Source organism: Diplotaxodon limnothrissa, linkage group LG7, assembly GCF_057381915.1.
Source record: "Diplotaxodon limnothrissa isolate DT_005_m linkage group LG7, D_limnothrissa_male_GT1.1, whole genome shotgun sequence".
Lineage (NCBI taxonomy): Eukaryota > Metazoa > Chordata > Actinopteri > Cichliformes > Cichlidae > Diplotaxodon > Diplotaxodon limnothrissa.
In genome coordinates, this window is record NC_140602.1 from 35,989,028 (window position 1) to 36,005,451 (window position 16,424).

Consider the following 16,424-nt stretch of genomic DNA (forward strand, 5'->3'; position numbering starts at 1 on the left):
CTTCAGTGGTTTCTACAAGGAAAAGGAAGGTAAGCATTCAGTAGACATTAATTAAATAGGAATTTTAACAAATCCCGGCTTCTCAAGTTTTAAACACACTAAAACTGGTGCTGTGCTACCTGATATCTGGAGATTAGGATGCCAACCACATGAGTACAGATGTAATCAGCCGTTGTTTGAACCAGACATCACAAGCATATTGGGTGATTGACAAGCTGTTACATGCATAACATGTTATATGTGTCTTTCTGTACAAGGAACCATCATTTATAAATAAACATGTATTCAGTATGATGATAAAGTCATCATGAACGTAACGAGCAAGAAAGCCAAATTCCATTCACCCAAAGTCTTCCATATAACCAGAAGTCTTTTTATAAGCACATGAGTTGCTTCATGCTGGCTATAAAAAAAGGATACAGGTGTGAGGCATTACATCTCTCTTTTATATAGAGTCTTTGATGAGGTACAGAAAAAACACAAGGACCTGGAAGATTAACGTAGGTGTTATGTTGTGAAAGACTTGTTCTAAACCAAAACAAGTAGTTATGATGGTGAGAGACATGGAAGCAGTAGATGAAAAGGCAGTAAGCAAAATTTAAAGCAAAACAAGTGGACCAGAGGTCAGAGGACTTGACTTCCTGTCTACTTATCAGAAATCAAGTGTGTTTTTGACTCCTCCATCCCCGCCTCTTATTCAAACGTTTCAATTACTTGATATAAAAAACACTGCTACACTGTGCACTTGCCATGCTGGAGGATATATTTTATTAAAATTTCATAGTTTTTAAGAAACCCATATTGGTCTCAAGTAGCTTTGGAATCTGCACATTTGACGAGTGTTTAATCTCCCTAACCCATGTCCAGCCAGTCTCCTACTTTACCAAGTAGGCGTTCTTCCTACCTTTACCCTTTTACCTTTGCCTATACTGCTTCCTGTTTTTGGTTCCTGGATTGTGAGCTTGGTACTGTAGCCTGTGTTTGCACCTCACAATGTTGTATGTTTGGAGTGGAATTACAAAAGTTCTAACCATCTCTTGGGAGGTGGAGAGAGGGAAACGAGTCAATTTTTCAAAACAAACAAATTAAAAGTAAGTTGAAGACAGGCTCGAAAACAAAAATGGGCGGAGGCCCTGCAGGGATTTAATTGGTCAACAGGAGAGGGGCGGGGCTTCTCTTTGCTCGTTTGGCTCTGCAGTGATACAGCTGCAGGAGGAGAGAAGCTGCTGCTGGCTGAGAAGGAGGATGAGGAGAGGTGAAGAGGATGAAGAGTTAGTTACTCTGCACTTCGCTCCTATTAAAACTGCAGAATTATAGAAAAAGTGCGATTCAGCAATGTTCCCCACTTTGACTGCTCTTTAACTGGATCAGTTCAGACTTTCAGTACTTTTCTAGTTTGCATATGTTTCATTTCTGAAGCATAAAGGCGGCCACACCGGGAAGATGTTGCTCTGTTTGTTAAAATGGACAGTTTGCGTTCTCGGGCTCCTCACGACGAGCAACGCCTCACCTGACGACGCATCGGTCGACTTCGGGGGAGAATCCGGTTCCGGGATGCTGCAAACAGGTAAGATTGGTGCAAACACCTGTGGAGCCTCTCTGCTTTTGAAATAAATATAACCTCACTGATAAGATCAGGGTTACTCTTGCAGCAGTGGAAACTTTTACAAGGAGATGCGTTGAGTCTGTGGTTCTCAGTCATTTCTGGCATGTCACAATTATTAAGACAAAATATGTTCATGCCCCACACCTCATTTTTTTAAAGATGATTAACAGCAAAACTTTGAATTTAGCCTATCAGAAACTCTTTCTTTGGCTTCACTTCATAGTTTCCACCGTCTTCCTCAGCACACCTGCACTGGCTCAGCGCTCCACGTCTGAGACCAATTGGGTTACCTAAAGAAGTTTTATAGCCACATTCTTCACATTTGCACCCCTCCACCCAGCTTTGCTTTAAAGTCCCAATCTGCCTGCAACATGGCATCGCTGACATTTAAAATGAAATTAGCACAGTTTTCAACACTTTAAGTCCCATAAAATGCATTTCTCTCCTAAGTTCTGCCATATTAAACAAAGTCATCTACTATGTGCCATAAAATATAAAATCATTGTAGTTTTCTTGGAAATCCAGGAAATGTGCTTTTTCTGTATTCTTCACCCTTTACTGCAAAAGTGTTATTTTCCTTTTTTATGCCACATTTGCTGATGCATCCCCCTTAAAGGCGCTTATAACCCAGCAGGACAACAGCAGGATGAACTATTAGTCAGCTACACAGCATGACATCATTTTTTTCAGAGCAATTTGGATCCAGATAAAAATATTTCACTTCTCATCAGCAGCTCCTCCGACACTCAACAACTGCAGTCGCTCCAGCTCTGATGTTTTTCCTCTAATCACTTTTTGGCGTGAGAGCAAACTTAAAGCGTTTGTAGACTGAGGGAATAATTTTGTTTTTGCATGCTGTGAATAGTCAGACCACAATGAACTAATCAGGCTGTGACTATATTTCTTTATTTACTTTTTGAGCACAGACCACTTATTTTTATGGCGTATTTTAAAGATTCTGACAGCTTCACAAGAAGAAAATACTAATTAAAAAGCTTTTTAGAGCACATTTGTTATTCAAATTAAAACCTGCTGATAACTATTTCACATCAGCAAATTGGAAGCCCTTAAACCAAAGTCTCTCGTATTCCTAATTTTAAAAGTTGCACCAAAAAAAAGGCCTTTTAAATATAGATTCTTGCTGCCAGAGTGCCATTGTTGCGCTCATCTTTAATTAGATTTATTATCAATTTATCTAAGACAAGACAAAATCTAAGACACAAATGCTTTTATCTCTGAATTAGACAAGGCAGAATCACAAATTTTTAGATAATATAGATGAAAAGAAGAGTTGCCGGAGACATCATTCACAAAAAAATGCCTTTAGTTTGTAATGAATACATGTGGAAACTGAAACCAGAAGTCACCACAGTTTATTAAATCCCATGGAATGTGTTTAAGGTGCCAAACAGTCTTAGTTAATCAAAGCATCACTTTCCAGAGCCAGCCCTGTTGTCTCATCAGAGCCTTCACTTGTCTGGAGCTTCTTTGTTGATGCAGTGACAGTGTTGTACGTGCTGCAGGATTACATTGAGTTTTTGAGCCCTTTAATCCACCCCAGAGCTGTGGAAATGAATCTTAGATTGGACTTCCTCCAGTCACATGATTATGTCATGACTGGAGTACCTCTCCATCACACTGTGTTTACTCTCCCATTTGAGTTTTATTAAATTTTTTTATTGCGTTCATCTGTATTAGAGCCACACAGAAACATCTGAGAACTGTTTAATGTTTTCATGGAGTATTTTCATAGAATTACTGTAGATGTAGTGTAAAAGCTTTGTCCATGGCAGGTGTCATTAAACACACTAAGGAAATACAGTATACAGTATTTCCTCTGTTATTTTTGGGTTTCTTTACTTAAAGCTTGCCAGGCTCCACATGTAACTGAGATCATTTGGGAATTTCTGAACTCTGCTGATACAATGACTCAAGACTTGACAATGAGACAGGGCCTACCACAAGAATAGAACAGAAATTTTGAGCCAAACCAATTTGCAGTTAACAAAAACAAAGTGGTGTCATTAAGTGGTTTTATTCAGCTTTGCTAAATTTGCCATTAGATCTCTGCAAAAACATCAAAAAGACATGCATGATACCCCAAACTGACCATCTGCACCTTCACTTATTGGTTTATTAGTTATGAACCTTTGTTATGCAAGAATTGGTTACATGCCATGAATTTTATTCCAAAGAAATTCTGTCTGACACTGACACTAACTGTGTAAAAGGGACGCTTTTTTATTTTACTCAGGGATCCTACCTGAGTAAAATAACCAACTAAACTTTTCAAAAGCACTGATTTAAAAATAGTTACAATGTTTGAAGAAACATTAACCAGCTTATTCCCAGTGTTCCGTTTCAATCCTGGCTTCTTGCTCAAAGACGTTGGCTTGCTTTATTAGTTGCAGTTTGAGGGAAAGAAAAGAAGAAAGAGGTCAGCAGTCATTCATCTTTATATCTGTACCCCTTATGACTGCCATAAATCACCTGTACTATGAGTGGAGCATTCCTTTTTCACATTTTAGACATTTGTTTTATCTGTTCTCATTGTCACTGGCGCTGTGTTTGGGCTTTGAAGGCACGGCATTGTCTTTAAGTGCTGAGTCTGCACCTGTCAGACTGGTGGAGAAGGAAAAAAGCTGTAATCAGTGCTTATGAAGCCGCTTTACTTTTGAACCAAAGCTGCTTTTCATGGTTTGGGTTGGGCCCATTTGTTCCAAATTTGGCGTGGAACGATTTGTCTCCTTGATGCACTTCCCTGCATCCTACTCGCAGCTCTATGACTGCTTGAATGTAAGCATTTCTGTCATTCCCAATCCATTCAGTTATGACTTTCAGTCATCCATATCCAGCTGTGATACTCCAACATGTCTTGAATAGCTAGTGTAACCTCTGACCCTGTGAGATGGGTATCACTGGAACATAGTATGCAGAACAGCTGCTGGGAAAAGTTTTGAGATGCCCATGTGTCTGAGTGTCTCCATACATCTCACCATCACTCATCCACTTTCCTCAGAAGTTGAATTTGCTGACTAACCATCTTGACCTTCTGTGACAGTGGAGCAAAGTTGTAAGCTTTTTTTTTTTTTAAGTTTTCAATCATATATACTGTAGATAACCTAAATCTGAACCAGATTTAACAACTTCAAAAACTTTTTGCTCTGAGAGCACTCTAAGGATATAGCGTAAGGATATCTTTCCATGCTGCGCTTTGAAATACAGCGGAAGATATTGGCAGAATGACCTCACCATGAAATTGCAATGAACTGACTGCAGATGTGATGATTTCTCTGGTAGCTGATGGGCAGAAAATATGTCACTAGAAATTTGTTGAATGTTTCTTCTACTTTCGGTTCAATGAATGCACACCGCGTTTCTATATAGAAATACTGAAAATGGAATTTTTTTTTTTTAGATTTCATATAGTCCATGCTTACACCTGCTCAGTTGCTATTTTGAGTACATGAATGTCTTTATACCATGGAGAATATAAAAGATGGATGTAGCCATGTTGATGCCAAACAATGGATGGAAAAGTCTTGTAATCAAGCTTCAGGTTGAGCTTTTTCACCATTTTTGTGTGCTGACACAGATTGTGAAGAGGGAGATTTCACTGTGAGACCAATAACACTGCATGCTTATTGACTGGTGACAGTAGTTTACAAAATGATCTTCAGGTTTTATTCAGTCAAAGTGAAATTGGTGATTAATGCTATACACTCATCAAGAAAATGTTAACTGAGTTCATAGAGCGAGGGAACCAACAACTATTTTCCAACAAACTTCGTTAGAACTCAAGATTGACTGCACACGTTTTTAAGGGCTTTGATTTTGGAAGTGAATTTCCTTTTCATTTTGCGCCTTTAAGATTTCTTGTTAACATTTTTAGGCCTTGAACCAAGCCAACCAGCTATGATATGAATCATAAACATGAAGAGGTTTAATTTCTGTTAAAAAAAAAAAAATGAAAACAAACAAAAAAATGTGCTCACTAACTGACCTGACATTCATGTTTTTACATTTTTTTCCCTCTACTATAGAATTATTGTCACTGAGAGTGATTTTCAGTACGTTCTGCAACACTTATGTCACTTTGCAGAGCCCTAAAGTCAAACCAGATCAAAAGCACAGCACCAGCTATGTCACAGAGATACTCATGCGCTTCCCAGCAGGTTGAGCTCATGATGTCACCGCCAGTATTATGCCGGATCCATAACCAGGCATCTGCATCCAATGAAACATAATCGTGGGCCTTAGTGGCTGGCAAGCCCTGATCTGGAGCCCATTAGGCAGCTTTTAACCAGACGGAGGCCCACGCACACTGTAGCATGTGTGCTGCTATTCCCTGTTGTATGCATAGACTGGGTCATCGGTCTGGTTCTGGGTGTGGAGCAGACCACAGCTTGTGGTTAGATTTGTTTAAAAAAAATGCGGGTGGAGATGGCTAGGTGCAAACCATATGTTGGACCAGAACAACTTTCCATCTGCAATCTCTTCTCAAGCCGACTGGAACCAGATGGAAGATAGAGTGGGTTGATAGTGTACAGACAAAGTTCCTCAGATGTTTGATATTACACACAAGTGAAAAAAATAACTTTTCATTCTTATTTTTTGACAATTTACAACATTACTGCAGCAAAGGCTTTGTGGTATCATTTCCCAGTTTGTACCCCACTGTCGGGCCACATCGGTGAGACCAACAATTACAGTCCGTAAGACACAAAGACACAGGACAGTTTAACAATGCAGTTGTTTCTGTTTGTGGTTCCACTTGTTTAACACGCATATTTGTGTCCACTCACTACGTAGGAATTAGTTGCAAATGTTGAACACCTGCCTTGCGGTGACTATAAGAGCACGTTGCACCTGGTATTACAAGTGGTACTGTTTTATTTGTGGTGTGCCAGTTTACATTCCTTAAGTTGATTAACTATGTTTAGTGGTTTGATTTAAAACTGTTTTCCATTAAAGTACCACAGAGGAGCAGTATAGGCACATATTGAAATTCATTTCATTTTTACCAATGTACTGGCCATGCTCCAAATAGTGCTGTAGTACACCGGTTAAACTGTGACACTTCTATGAAGAATGAAAAATGATTTTTTCATGAAAACACAGCCTGTATATAAAAGATGGATACTGCCACAAAGACTTCTAAAATAAGGTTATGAAGCCTTAAGTAAACGCTTGGCCATCGGAATACTGGTGTTTTGAAACCACACCTGATGAATGACGAGTGAAACTGACAAACTGAGGGACTTTTTGTAAACTATATAAAAGGAATTAAATGAAAAATGAGCATTATATTGCATTTAGTTTGACTGAGGTTCCAGACTAAGAGAGAAACAGGAGCTTTTTCTCACACTTCTATACTATTTGATGTCTTTTTGCAACACCCTGCTGTCCATGAAAAAAATGCAAATAAGGTGATTCAACAATGTCCATCATTAATATACAGTTTGTTTACAAGTGAAACAGGATATGAATAGATAGTTGGAGATAAAATATTTAAACTAAAGGTAGCCACCTTTATGCTTTCTCTATTCTTTAAAGGAGTTTTGCTGAGATGATCCTGTAGGAATCTTCAACTCCTGTTAGTTTTATTGAGCATCTTATTTTTTGTACTGCATCTTTACTGCCTTCACTGCTCTTATAGCATTATAAAACCCCACTATGCACTATGTTCTTAGCATCCAACAAAAGACAGACACAGTTGCAACCAGCATGTGAATATAGCAGTGAAGACCAGGACTGCAACTGTTCACCAGTAACTTTGTTAAGTTGGTTAATTGTGCAAGTCAGTGTAGTTCTCACTTTGTTTCTGCTGCCCCCTAGTGGTCAAAACGATTACTAATTTATATTTGTGTCTCATAGCACATCTTGACTTTATTTGGCAACGATTTGCCCCATGGGACACATTTAAACTACCATATAATTGCAATTCATCATTAAAAAAAGTCGAGGTGCAGCCAGGAGGCCGGTTTTAACTGCTGCAGGTGGGACATGTGTAACTGCCTTAATATGCTTGTGTTCTGCAAAATAGATGCCAGGTGATGCAATGTTGTCTCATACCAGTAAGACATACTTAATCTCTGTTCTTGCTGCACACGCTATTTTTTTTTTTTTTTTTTTTGTGTGTCATAGTCTTTGTTTTTGGCTTTTTAGCCACATGTTAAAAAAATCCACATTCAGATAAGAGGATACAGTGTTAAGTTGTCAGCTAAAACTAGATTAGTCAGCAAGGTGCAGGGTACACAAGCCCGCTAATTAGTTACCAACACTTTAAAAATCTAGAATTTGACTCGCTAAAACTGGAGCACAGACAGTCCTTTAGTTCAATTAACTACATATTTACTTGAGTGAATTATCTATGGTAGCTCATCGCCTAAAATCATCACACTCCCCATCAGATTGTCTTCCCCCAAGTCTGCTAAAAAATATTTTTGATACTATTGGCCCTTTTATCCAGCGATTAATGAACTCTTCTGTTGATGCAGGCTGTGCCCCATCATGTTTTAAACAGGTTACAGTTCAGCCTCTTCTTAAAAAACACAGTCTGGATGCAACTGTTCTGGCTAATTACTGGACAATTTTGAAGCTCCCAGTTCTTTTAAAAGCTTTAGAGAAATTAGTCTACTCACAGTTGCAAGTTCATCTTGATCATAATGGGATCGCTGAAGTTTTAATCTGGTTATAAATCACTACATAGCACCAAGATGGCCATTAAAAGGCTTTTAATGATTTGCTTTTAACTCTGGATTTATGTACGTGCATGAAAGCTGGTGCAACAACGGGACAATTATAAACAGTCACTGCCCCCCGAACCTCGAGTACATGTCGGTAAGATGCCAGCCTTTCTTTCTACCGAGAGAGCTAACAGTAGTGATCATCACGGCTGTGTACATTCCACCCGATGCCAACGTAAACACGGCGCTCTCTATCCTGCTGAACACCATTAACGAACAGCAGCGGGCCCACCCGGACGGTGTTCACATTATCGCAGGTGATTTTAATAAGGCCAACATAAAGACTGTGCTCCCAAAGTTCTATCAGCATGTCAAATGTCCCACCAGAGGAGAAAACACTCTAGATCATGTTTACTCCAACATCAAGCATGCATATGGAGCCATACCCCTCCCCCACCTCGGTCAGTCCGACCATCTCTCCCTCCTGCTCTCCCCAGCCTACACCCCCCTCAGGCGCAGTGCCAGGCCCACCACAAAGACTGTTACAACCTGGCCGGAAAATGCTCTCTCCAAACTACAGGACTGCTTCACAGAGACATATTTGAACACCAGGACCTAGAAACATTCACAGGATCAGTACTGGACTACATCAAGTTCTGTACTGCAAATGTGACAGTGGACAAAAGCATTTGGGTTTTCCCAAATCAAAAACCCTGGATGACCAGCGAGGTCCGCTCACTCCTCAAAGCCCATGATACCGCCTTCAGGTCAGGGCCCTGTTTCAGGAAGCCGGTTTAGTGGAAAAACTGAGTAAGTATACCCTGAGTTAACGAAAACTCTGGGTTTTCGGTTTCACAAAGCGAGTTCAGATGAAGCCTCAGTGAGTCACTATGACGACACACTCCGTGAAGCTAACCTGCCCCCTAGCAGGTTTACTACAACTAACCCTGACTGTCTCCGCCCCTTTGTCGGAAACCTGACAGTAGGAAGTGTCGGACATGGCGTGCCCCGTCCTTGAAGAGCCAGTAGATCGTGAAGCCCAAATTCTCCGCAGAGCTCTCCGCCGGGAGAGAGTGATTAGAGCGCGTTTGGACATTTTATCATTTCCTGATGATTTTCTGTGCGAACGTTACCGTTTTTCAGCACAATCTATAATTTATTTGGATAACATCCTCAGGCCATATATTACGCATGTGACACATCGCGGACATGCTCTCAGTTCTGTACATATTATTTGTATCGCACTTCGGTTTTTTGCAAACGGGAGCTTTCTGTATAATATTGGTGACGCTGAGCACGTTTCCAAGGCTACCGTCTGTCGGGCAGTCAGGAATGTTACAGTTGCACTGAAACGTCTCCTGTACTCGTTTGTGGTGTTCCCCGGTCATAGACCCACAAGATTCATCAAAGAGGGATGCCACAAAATTGCAGGTATCAGGATGAACAAAACTCAATTCATGATGTGGTGATACTTGAACTACTACTTAAATATTACATTTATTTTCACGGTTCCCAGGCGTGATTGGCTGTATAGATGGCACTCACATTCCAATCATTGCTCCTTCAGTAAATGAAGGAGACTATGTGAACAGGAAGTCTTTCCACAGCATTAATGTGCAGGTACATAGTTCCCTGTAGCATTTCAAACTAACAAATTATTTCATCATAGTAATGGATGCTAATTTGTGTTCTCTGCACTGTGAAGATCATATGTGATGCTGCCAACATTATCACAAATGTGGAAGCCAAGTGGCCAGGCTCTGTCCATGACTCACAAATATTCCGTGAATGTACACTGAGCACAAAATTTGGACATGGTGAGTTGAAAATACTTTAAAATATATAAAGACCAATTGCTTCAGGGACATTTGAACTGAAGTGTATCCTTCTGTCTTAGGAGAGTTCACTGGCTACTTGCTTGGTGATAGGGGGTATCCATGTTTACCCTATTTGCTTACCCCTTACCCTGACCCTGAACCGGGCCCACAGCAGCGATATAATCTGGCTCATTGCAGGACAAGAGCCAGAATTGAAATGACTATCGGAATGCTTAAGGCCCGGTTCCAGTGCCTGCAAAGACTCAGGGTCACCCCAGAAAGGGCATGTGACATTATTGTGGCATGTGTGATTCTTCACAACATTGCCACAATTAGAGGAGAACACTGTCCTTCTGAACCAAACAGCAGTGATCCAAACCATGAACATCCTGACCCTCCCACGGACATACAAGATGGAAGCGCAGTCAGAGACACCATATGTCACAATCATTTCTTTTGACCCATCACCTCAACATGTTGAAAGAAGAATAAACAGATTTTTTGTTCAACTGGCTTTATTGGTCGCCTGTATTTCCTGTACACAAAGTATTAAAAGATGTAAACCTCATAAAGTGTCTCTGTTGCTTCCTCCTCTGTAACAGCTGTCAATGTTTCTTCATTATTTTCCTGTAGTAAAGAAATAAACAACATTGCTGTTCTACTGTAAACTCATATAATCTGTGGAGTATTACTCACAACTGCATGTTGGTCTGGCTCAACAGGAGGCTGCACCAGATGCAGTACACCATCACCATCAACTGATAGAATATGAGGTTTATACAGGTCACTTATAACATACAAGGGACCAAATGGCAATTAACAAACATACCAATCAGCTTACACTTCATTGTCATTATGCTCTCAAAGACAACCAAGACTGAGGGAAGGCAAAATCAGTAGGAAAATAACTTCACTACAAAATAATCCATTATGGTAAAGAGTTTATCAAATGAATGAGTAGCACTGCAAAGGTGACTGTGAAGAAAGGATGTATGCACATCATGTATTATTTTGAATTTACCCCCTATGTAGGCACTTGTGTCTTGCGGGGTTATTGACTCAGAGGATGTCCCCGCAGAGATGCCTTCGGCCACAGGGCGCCCACTGTTTTGGCTGAGGGCCAACTGCTCAGCCTCTGTGAGTGGTGGTGGTGGAGGACCCCCACCTGTTTTTCGGGCCTCCGCTTTTTTTCTGTTGGCTATAACGGGTCACATTTGAGCATACAGAGTAAGCAAATATGTACTTGTAATGTGCTCAGATAATTTCAATAAGTGCTTACAGAAAGAAAATTAATGTAGCCTCTAACTGCAATTGATTTACATGGGACAAACAGACCAAGCACTATGGCTCATAATACAATTACACCTTACCTGTTTGGACTATATTTTTATATTTCATTTTTACTTGCTGCCAGGAACGTTTGGGGCCTGTTGGGTTGCACCTGCGCTCACATCACGTCACAAAATAAAATGTATAAAATAACATATGATAAAATAACGTGTTAAATGGGTGGAAATCCCTAGATCAATGTTTATATTAACACTCACGCATTGACTCTGTCGGCTTTGTTTTGCCATGCATGCTCCCTTTCTTTTGCAGCTGTGGCTGTGTTACTTTTTTCCGCGGAATTTGCATGTTATCGGCATATGCTGCCATCAGAATTTCGGCCTCAAGCGCTGTGAAATACATTGACTGCGCCTTCTTTCCCTCCATCTCCATGGTGACTCGCTTAATCTGTGCTCCGCTTATCAGGGCTTTATGTATCCTCGTCCGCGCGCTTCACTTGGGGTTGACGCAACTCCGTGTTGATTGAACTAATTGTTATCAGCCTTTCTGAAACCGAATATTCCGAGTTGGACAGTTCGGGGTTACTCAACCCTGCGTATCGTTTTTCACTCTGAGTTTTCTAAACCGGCTTCCTGAAACAGGGCCCTGGTGACAGAGCTCTGTACAGGGCTGCTCGAGCTGACCTGAAAAGGGGGATTAAAAAAGCCAAGTCAGACCACAAAAGGAACATCGAGTCCCACCTGTCCAGCAACAACACACGAGAGGTGTGGCAGGGAATGCAAGACATCATCAACCACAGAGGCAGCACTGCAAAAACAGAAAACCCGAGTGGGCAGCTGGCAGAGGAAATAAACAGCTTCTTCGCCCGCTTTGAAACACCACAACAGCAACACTCATCTGCTTCAGCACTGCTCCCATCCTCATCCTCACCTGGTTCCTGCACCGCTCCACTCACTGTAACAGAGCACGATGTTAGACGTGTGCTCCTAGCAGTGAACCCCAGGAAGGCGGCCGGTCCAGAGTGTACCTGGCAAGGTACTAAGAGCATGCGCACACTAGCTCACCCTCATCTTCACCAGACTCTTCAACCTCTCACTGGATCAGGCAGCCATCCCATCCTGTCTAAAATCAGCCACAATCATCCCAGTGCCGAAGAAGTCTCCCATCTCCAGCCTGAATGATTACCGCCCTGTGGCCCTCACACCGGTAATCATGAAATGCTTTGAGAGACTAGTCCTTCAGCACATCAAGGATTACCTCCCCCCAGAATTCGACCCCCACCAGTTTGCATACCGTGCAAACAGATCCACAGAAGACGCCATCGCCACAGCTCTCCACGCTGTGCTGAGTCACCTAGAGCAGCAGCAAAGCTACTCTTTGTGGACTACAGCTCAGCCTTTAATACAATCATTCCGGTCATCCTCCTCACCAAACTGGTCACTCTTGGCCTCCCTCCTCTCACATGTGCCTGGATAAAGGATTTCCTCACAAACCGGCCCCAGACTGTAAGACTTGGCCCTCATCTCTCCTCCACTCGCACACTGAGCACCGGCTCCCCACAGGGCTGTGTGCTGAGCCCCCTCTTGTATTCTCTCTACACCCACGACTGCAGTTCGACCCACAACAACACTCTCATCATCAAGTTTGCTGATGACACCACGGTAGTCGGACTCATCTCGAAGGGAGACGAGGCAGAGAGTACAGAGAGGAAGTCCTGAAGCTGGCAGCATGGTGTTCAAAAAACAACCTGGCACTGAACACTAAGAAAACCAAAGAGCTCATTGTTGACTTCAGGAGACACAGCACCGACTTGGCCCCCCTCTACATCAACGGGGAGTGTGTGGAGAGGGTCCACACTTTCCGGTTCCTTGGTGTCGTCATCTCTGCTGACATCTCCTGGACAGGAAACATCTCAGCGGTCATCAAGAAGGCCCAACAGCGGCTGCACTTCCTGAGAGTCCTCAGGAAGTACAAGCTGAACTCCAACCTGCTGCTGACCTTCTACCGCTCGTCCATTGAGAGCCTGCTAACGTACTGCATCACGGTATGGTACGGCAGCTGCACCAAAGCAGATAGAGTGAGGCTTCAGAGTGTGGTCAAGACAGCACAAAAGATCATCGGCTGCCCTCTCCCCTCCCTGATGTATATGTATTCCTCCCGCTGCCTCAGCAGAGCAGCAAACATTATCAAGGACAGCTCCCACCCTGGCTTCAACATGTTCAGCCTGCTTCCCTCAGGGAAGCGCTACAGGTGCATCAACACAAAAACCCACAGACTCAAAAACAGTTTCTTCCACAAAGCGATAACCACCGTGAACTCGCACATGCACAGGTAAAACAGCCGCTCACTTCCCACTGTGCAATACCAATTCTATGTGCAATAACTCAACTGTATATACATAACACTATTTATTACATATTACTTATGGATTTTATATATATATATATATATATATATATATATATATATATATATATATATATATATATATATATATAAAATTAGCAGCTGGATAGCGTAGTGGTTAGACTACACGCCTTTGGAACAGAGGATCGCAAGTTCGATTCCTGCCTGGGGCGTCTGTATCCAGTAAGGGTCCTAAGGCTAGACCCCCTATGCTAAGCAAGCCTACCGCAGACATGAGCGAGACAGATAAATATGAAGGCATGCCGGCTCGGACGTCGCCCGGATCAACAAGGTCCGCGTCAGGTGTTGAGGAACCAGGGCACCCTGACGAAAAGTGGGCTACTGGAACAAGAAGGCATCGGTGGGCAAGAGACGAAAACAGGGCGTTGTTGGAATGCTACTATGCAAGTAACCCCGGCGGAAGGGGCTACATGAATAGGATGAGGGACCTATGGATTCTTCGATACCCAACATCCACAATGACGGCGAAACAACTAGTAGCTCAGTGTTCCAACATTCGAAAGAAGGGACTGCTCTCACAGCTAGAGATTGACGAGGTACAACACAAATGCTACGGCAAGGAGGAGTCAGGACGCCAGGTCAGGGGGGAGATATCATCACCCCCACCCGAGATTGGGTACATAGCCCCAAGTGCGATAGGAGAAGGATCGTTGAGTGCGAGAGGAACTGACCTGAAAAATAGGATCATGGCCAAGCTTGAAACCTGGATCCCGCGTAGCCGGTTACCAAGATTACGTGAAGTTCCCTCAGAAGGTCTGCTAGATGATGTTAATGCAGCACTACGGACAATACCTACAACCACGATTACCGACACTAACAAGCTGATCTACAATACGGCAACAGTGATCAGTGAGATGCTTGGCTACAAGTTGAACAGCGACAAGGGGCAGTACCCTCCATGGAGAAGGAGGCTAGAGGGCAAGATCAAAGTAGCACGGAGGGAGGTTAGCCAACTAACGGAGTTGCAGAAAGGTGCGACAAATAAGGTGCCTAAGAAATACAGCAAGCTGTCCATACCTGAGGCCTTGGAAACTGCCAAGCAAAGACTCACAGCCTTGGCCAGCCGCTTGAGGAGGTACACCAGAGAGATAGAAGGCAGGAGAATAAACCAGCTGTTCTCCACAGAACCAGCAAAGGTGTACTCTCAGTGGCAAGGGAACAATAAGAGAACAGCACCACCAAGGCTGGAGACGGAGCAATACTGGAAGAGCATATGGGAGAAGGATGCAACCCATAACGGCAATGCTCAGTGGCTAGAGGATCTGAGGGCTGACCACAGCGACCTCCCTGAACAGGGTCCAGTAACCATCACAGTGGCAGATATCCAAGAAAGGGTCTCCAGTATGAAGAGTTGGACAGCACCAGGGCCCGACATGGTTCACGCCTACTGGCTGAAGAAGCTGACTGCACTCCACGAGCGTCTGGCAGCACAAATGAACCAGCTGCTAGTTAACGAGAGACACCCGGAATGGCTAACTGAAGGCCGGACGGTCCTGATCCCCAAGGACCCCAAGAAGGGACCGGTCCCCTCCAACTACCGACCAATAACCTGCCTCAGTACTACATGGAAGCTCCTGTCAGGCATCATATCGGCTAAGATGAACAGGCACATGGGTCAATACATGAGCGGGACACAGAAAGGAATTGGCAAGAATACCAGAGGCGCAAAACACCAGCTACTGGTAGACAGAACAATCAGCCGAGACTGCAAGACCAGACTGACCAACCTGTGCACTGCCTGGATTGATTACAAGAAGGCCTATGACTCAATGCCCCACAGCTGGATACTGGAATGCCTAGAATTGTACAAGATCAATGGGACCCTAAGAGCCTTCATCAGGAACTCAATGGGGATGTGGCATACAACACTAGAGGCCAACTCCAAGCCCATAGCACAAGTCACCATCAAGTGCGGGATCTACCAAGGAGATGCTCTGTCCCCACTGCTGTTCTGCATAGGCCTGAACCCCCTCAGTGAGATCATTAACAAGACTGGCTACGGATACCGACTACAGAACGGAGCAGTTGTCAGCCACCTCCTGTACATGGATGACATCAAGCTGTATGCCAAGAGTGAACGAGACATCGATTCACTGATCCACACTACCAGGCTATACAGCAATGACATTGGAATGTCGTTCGGACTGGAGAAGTGTAGTCGGATGGTAACAAAGAGAGGGAAGGTAGTCAGAACTGAGGGGATTGAACTACCAGAAGGCAACATTGCAGACATAGAGGACAGTTACAAGTACTTGGGGATCCCACAGGCGAATGGGAACCATGAAGAGGCCGCTAGAAAAGCTGCAACCACCAAGTACCTGCAGAGGGTCAGGCAAGTCCTGAGGAGTCAGCTGAATGGTAAGAACAAGATCCGGGCCATCAACACGTACGCCCTGCCCGTGATCAGGTACCCTGCTGGGGTAATAGGCTGGCCAAAGGAGGAGATAGAAGCCACTGACATAAAGACAAGAAAGCTCCTTACCATGCATGGAGGGTTTCACCCCAAATCCAGCACCCTGAGGCTGTACGCTAAGCGGAAGGAAGGGGGCCGGGGACTGGTGAGTGTCAGCACCACAGTCCAGGATGAGACAACGAACA

At 43.3% G+C, this 16,424-nt stretch overlaps 1 protein-coding gene across 1 annotated transcript in view; it reads left to right on the forward strand.

Annotated features, from left to right (window-relative positions):
• Positions 1-1,443: 1,443 nt before the first annotated feature.
• The window catches only part of LOC146628686 (uncharacterized), a 122,949-nt gene continuing 107,968 nt past the window's right edge, over positions 1,444-16,424 (forward strand). Inside the window, exon 1 of the mRNA XM_085358005.1 lies at positions 1,444-1,567. Coding sequence (XP_085214131.1) covers positions 1,444-1,567 — 124 coding nt within the window. The remainder of the gene's footprint in view (positions 1,568-16,424) is intronic.